The 4,656-nt window shown below is 53.0% G+C and overlaps 2 protein-coding genes across 2 annotated transcripts in view; one reads left to right on the top strand and one right to left on the bottom strand.

The window, feature by feature from the left end:
• Nucleotides 1-5: 5 nt before the first annotated feature.
• On the top strand, nt 6-1,976 carry POLR2E (polymerase (RNA) II (DNA directed) polypeptide E, 25kDa; the record flags this gene model as incomplete). Its single annotated transcript, XM_009709945.1, has 6 exons — nt 6-165; nt 271-386; nt 827-907; nt 1,131-1,189; nt 1,370-1,448; nt 1,911-1,976. Coding segments are annotated over 6 exons (561 nt in total), but the record flags the coding sequence as incomplete, so codon positions are not given.
• Nucleotides 1,977-4,263: 2,287 nt separating this feature from the next.
• The window catches only part of HMHA1 (histocompatibility (minor) HA-1), a gene marked incomplete at its 5' end in the record, with an annotated part of 12,567 nt that continues 12,174 nt past the window's right edge, over nt 4,264-4,656 (bottom strand). Inside the window, 1 exon segment of the mRNA XM_009709944.1 lies at nt 4,264-4,340. Within this exon segment, the coding sequence (XP_009708246.1) occupies nt 4,264-4,340 (77 nt within the window).

Here is a 4,656-nt window from a genome sequence, read left to right as displayed (position 1 = left end):
ACCGGGGCTACCTGGTGACCCAGGACGAGCTGGATCAGACGCTGGAGGAGTTCAAGGCGCAGTTCGGGGACAAGCCCAGCGAGGGCCGGCCCCGGCGCACGGACCTGACGGTGCTGGTGGCTCACAACGACGATCCCACCGACCAGATGTTCGTCTTCTTCCCGGGTGAGCAGAGCCTGTTGAGCGGCAGCAGGGCTGGCTTGGCTTTCTGGAGGGGTTAATGGAACGAGAGAGGGGTCTTTGTAACCCTGGGGCTGACTCCTTTCGCAGAGGAGCCCAAGGTTGGCATCAAGACGATCAAGATGTACTGCCAGAGGATGCAGGAGGAGAACATCACCAGAGCGCTGATCGTGGTACAGCAAGGCATGACCCCTTCGGCAAAGCAGGTACAAAGTACCGTAAGCGAAGGCTATCTCCAAGCCGGAGGCTCATTGTGAACGGTGGATGTTTTGCCCGTTTTTCAGTGCTGCTTTAGGTAAATAAAAGCCTAGAATTTCCTTCCAGATAAAATCTTTTGCTAAAGCCTGTTGTACCTTAATGCAGGCTCTTGCTTAACGTCAGAGTGTATTTAACCAGAACGAATGGTTCTGGTCCCAGAAGAACAGCTGAGGGCCCGTGAGTAGTCAGGAGGTGGACGAGAGAAAAGGGGATGTTTGGCACTGGTCAAGAGATCTGTGCAGTCTTTGCCTGTGTAGCTGAATCTGGGTGAGCACAAGTGTGGTGATCCCGCACTTGCAGTGACTGGTGTTCGTCGAGGAGTGGATCTGATCACAGGCAGGGCTGTCCCAGAGCAGTGCTGCCATCTGACAGACCTTGTCCTTTCCAGTCCCTGGTAGATATGGCTCCCAAATACATCCTGGAGCAGTTCCTGCAGCAAGAGCTTCTGATCAACATCACAGAACACGAGGTGAGCGGCGTCAGGCAGTGGAGCCAAGAGCGGGATGATCGGTCTTGTGCTGAGCTGCAGCTGGAGCTGCTCGCAGAGACCTTCTCTCCGTTGAGAGGCTGCGCGGAGTGACGCAGTCGTCGTTTTCTTCCTTACAAACGTGCTGCTTCTCTCGCCACTGTGAGGAGCCAGTCGCTTTCTCTCGCTTTCTGATCTTACAGTCTCTGTCCCCTGTCGTTTACAGTTGGTCCCGGAGCACGTTGTCATGACAAAGGAAGAAGTAACTGAGCTACTGGCCAGATAGTATCCTTTGTTTGTTCCTTCCCTTCCTGCTTGGCTGTGATGCATACTTGCTTTGGGCTGAAAATGAATACATCCGCGTGTGACTGTTTATTATTTTGTTCCGTGAGCTGTGCTAACGAACGGGCACCTGGGCCAGTTGTGTGTTCTGCTGGGCGAGTTCCTCCTTGACTCCCTGCGCAGTAAGCTGAGAGAGAACCAGCTCCCGAGGATACAGGCCGGCGATCCTGTGGCCCGGTACTTTGGAATAAAGCGTGGTCAGGTAAGAGAGAGAGAGACTCGGGCAGCAGTTCCCTGTGGGCAGGGCAAGGAGGGGAGGTCCTCTACAGTATTTGAGAACTCTTGGAGACAGGAGAGGTATCTATTTCAAATGTAAAAGCTGTTGCAGGTCAGGTGCGGATGTGTGCGAGCCGAGCAGACATCTAGCAAGGACACAGCAGCCTTGGCTGCCTGCTGAGTCAGCTGGTAACAGAGGGCAGATGTGATGCCAGCCCTGCGCTCCGTGATCTCCCCCTCCCCTTGCACTGGGGTCGACACTTCCACGCTGCACCCTCAGCTGAAGCAGGGAGCTCAGCGCCGGCTGTCTCTGCAGCTGCTGGGTGCCGCAGCTTTCCAGCCACCCTGTCTGGGTCTGAGTGTGCGCCTGGGTCAGGCAGGGAGGCTTTGCAGGGGAAACTCGCCGCCAGCTTCTCTCCCTCACTAGTTCCTCTTGTCGGCCTTCTAGGTAGTGAAGATCATAAGACCGAGCGAGACTGCGGGCCGCTACATCACCTACAGACTGGTGCAGTGACCTGGAGCTAGCGGGTAAGGCAGAGTACGAAACCCTCTGGCTAGTGGAGGGCTTTGGGCAGTGCCTTAGACTTACGCTGGAGCTTTCAAGGATTGACTTGAAGCGAGCTGCCTCCAGGAAAAGATGATCTCAAAACTTTGAATTGTCTGTGGAGGGATCTGTTAGTGAGAGGACAGGCCAGAGCAAGGCTTCCCTGGTCTCGTGCCTCAGCAGCCGCTGTTCAGGGCGTTCAGTGGGGCTTGGCCTGAGAGCAGCCTGCTGAGGGAGGCGTGAGGTGATTTGCATCCCAAGTTTTCTTTCTTCCAGGTGTGGAAGAGTTATGTGACACCTCCCAATCTTCCCATCCACCGGCACTTTACAGATGCTCTGAGATGTCTGCCTTTTTGTAGATGGCCGAGAAAATTCTCTCTCCATGTTGCCTCTATGCAGTTGTGTTACTTGGCCTAATTCCTTGTTTTCCGGCATAGACTTTGCTGTAACTCTAGTCTTCGTTAAGGACTCAAGCCATGGAAGTAACCTGAAGCAACAGAAGCATGCAGGGAGGAAGCGAGTGGAAAAAGGCCTTTGCTTTCCTATTTTATTTTATAGGATCTTATTTTTAATAAAGATTTGTACTCCTGCTGTTCCTCACTGGTACTGTATTTCTCAGCCTCTCCCTGTAGCAAAGCCTTCTAGACTTCGCGAGTTCCCGTATTTTTCGTTCTGTTTAGAATATCTTGCTGCTGAAGCTCTGCTGGACTCTCCGTCGTGGCTGAGCCAGGAGCTCGCCCTGCAGAACTCTGATCCAGCTGTCCTGTGCAGTTTTGACGCTGCCGTTCAGACTTACCTTGTTGCTTACCTCTGTTCTACCCTCTGGCCCTTGTTTTGAGACCTTGGTGTTCAGATATTGCAATGGAGAGTTGCTTATCACCCCCCAGTCACTTTCATTTTAATCTGTTCCAGGTCTTTTAAGGGTTTTTAAACTTTGGTTTACTTGCTAGAAATACTTGGAGTACTTCCTTACAGTGCTTAGCCTCCTGCAGCCATGGGCGTAGGAGTCTGGGAGATTCTGATCTCCAGGACAAACACGGGTTGGAACACACTGGTATTATTTATTATTTTTTTTTGGAAGCACATCAATCTGAACGTAGCAAAACACGTAACGCAGCTTTATACAGCAGTACAGGCACATCATAACAAACACACTTGATTTTTTTTCCACGCTGAATTAATGCACATAGAGAAGGGTGCCTGTTACCATATGAAGCTCAAGCATAGCTTTTGTCCCTTCCCTCACTCATTCACCCGTCATCCATCCTCGCAAACACACGTGGTACCGCCCGTGGTAGCAGTGCTGGTAGCAAGAGAGGGCAGTCGGCCTCGTTTCTCTTGCTACCGTGGAAATGACCTGCTGGAAAAATCCAACCGTCTGGAAGAGCTGCAGAGCAGAACGTCTCACAGGCATCCCTGGCTCTTCTTTGGCTCAGTTATAAACCACTTAGCTGTGAATTAACTTTGGGTTTGTGTACCTTTCGCCTGCTACGCTGAGAGGCATTTCCGATGAGTCTTGGAGAGCTCTGGCGCTGCCCTGTGCTGGAGACGGATCCTCCAAGGGCTCGAACGCCTGGTTGATGGCCCGGCTCTGCGGTAGCGAGATGTGCCCAACCCCTCCAAACGCCACTCAGCGTATCTTCAGCTGGGACATCGCTCCCGCTTCGCTCACTTGGCTTCCTCGGCCGGAGATCTGCCCCCGCCTCCCCCCTCGCTGTCCCCTTGGTGCGGATGCTCCTCAGACCTGGAGCCGTGAAGTCTGGTGGGTGAGCAGGCAGAGCGAGAGCTGATCTGGTGTCCAGCATCTCATGAAGGGAGGGTCTGGCTAATTACTAGAAAACAGCTTCGGATTTGTGCAATTTCCGAGAAACCGTGGGCTGCCAGTCACTTGTGTGTGAGGTGCCCTTGCACGTCTGTCGCCGGCCGGGAGCTCTTGGTCTTTGCTCGTCCTGTGCCCTGCCGGGTCAAGGCTCTGGGGGCACGGCTCACGGTGACGGCAGGCGTGCAGCCCAGGTACAAGCAGGGTAATAGAAGGAAACAGCTTTCAGCTCTTTCTAAGCTAAAAATCTACTTGTTTCTCTATGTTTCAGTGCATAAGTCCCGTAGCTTTAAAAAAAAATACTTCGGCGGGTCTTGTTTAACCCTTTAACTTCCTTTGCCAGCAGAGGTAGTAGATTCAGGTTGGAGAATCATCTATTTACAAAAAAAACCAAAACCAAAAGCCTCCTTACACTTCTTACAGGGGCTGCGACTCGATTCAGGCCGTGGCGGTCCCAGGGAAGAGGCATCTCCCCTTGGGGACCTGCTCTCCGCCCAGCTCCGTCTCGGGACCAGCTGGAAGAGCAGAGGAGTAGTCCTGGATTTGCAGCTTAGATTTTTGGAGACCAAATGTCTATCAAAAAAACCCAAACCGTGAGAGATCAGGCAATGCTCATGACTCTGCAGCCGGGAAAACCTGACCCCTGAGCTTGCTCACCGCCGGCGGGTTGCTCGTGGCGTGGCTCCTGCCTAACAGAAAAATGCCCATAAATACAAGCGGCAACGCAAACCTTGTCAGCGGAGCCAGGAAAGGCACGTCGCCGGTTGAGTCCTGTGCTGCTTAGGAGTGCCGAGGCAGTAAATCCATCGCTGGACTTTGGGTGCCTAGTAC

Source organism: Cariama cristata, unplaced genomic scaffold (genome assembly GCF_000690535.1).
Source record: "Cariama cristata isolate BGI_N322 unplaced genomic scaffold, ASM69053v1 scaffold24011, whole genome shotgun sequence".
NCBI classification, from domain to species: Eukaryota; Metazoa; Chordata; class Aves; order Cariamiformes; family Cariamidae; genus Cariama; species Cariama cristata.
Note: the sequence above shows the minus strand (reverse complement) of the source record. Positions and strands in the feature narration are given on the sequence as shown.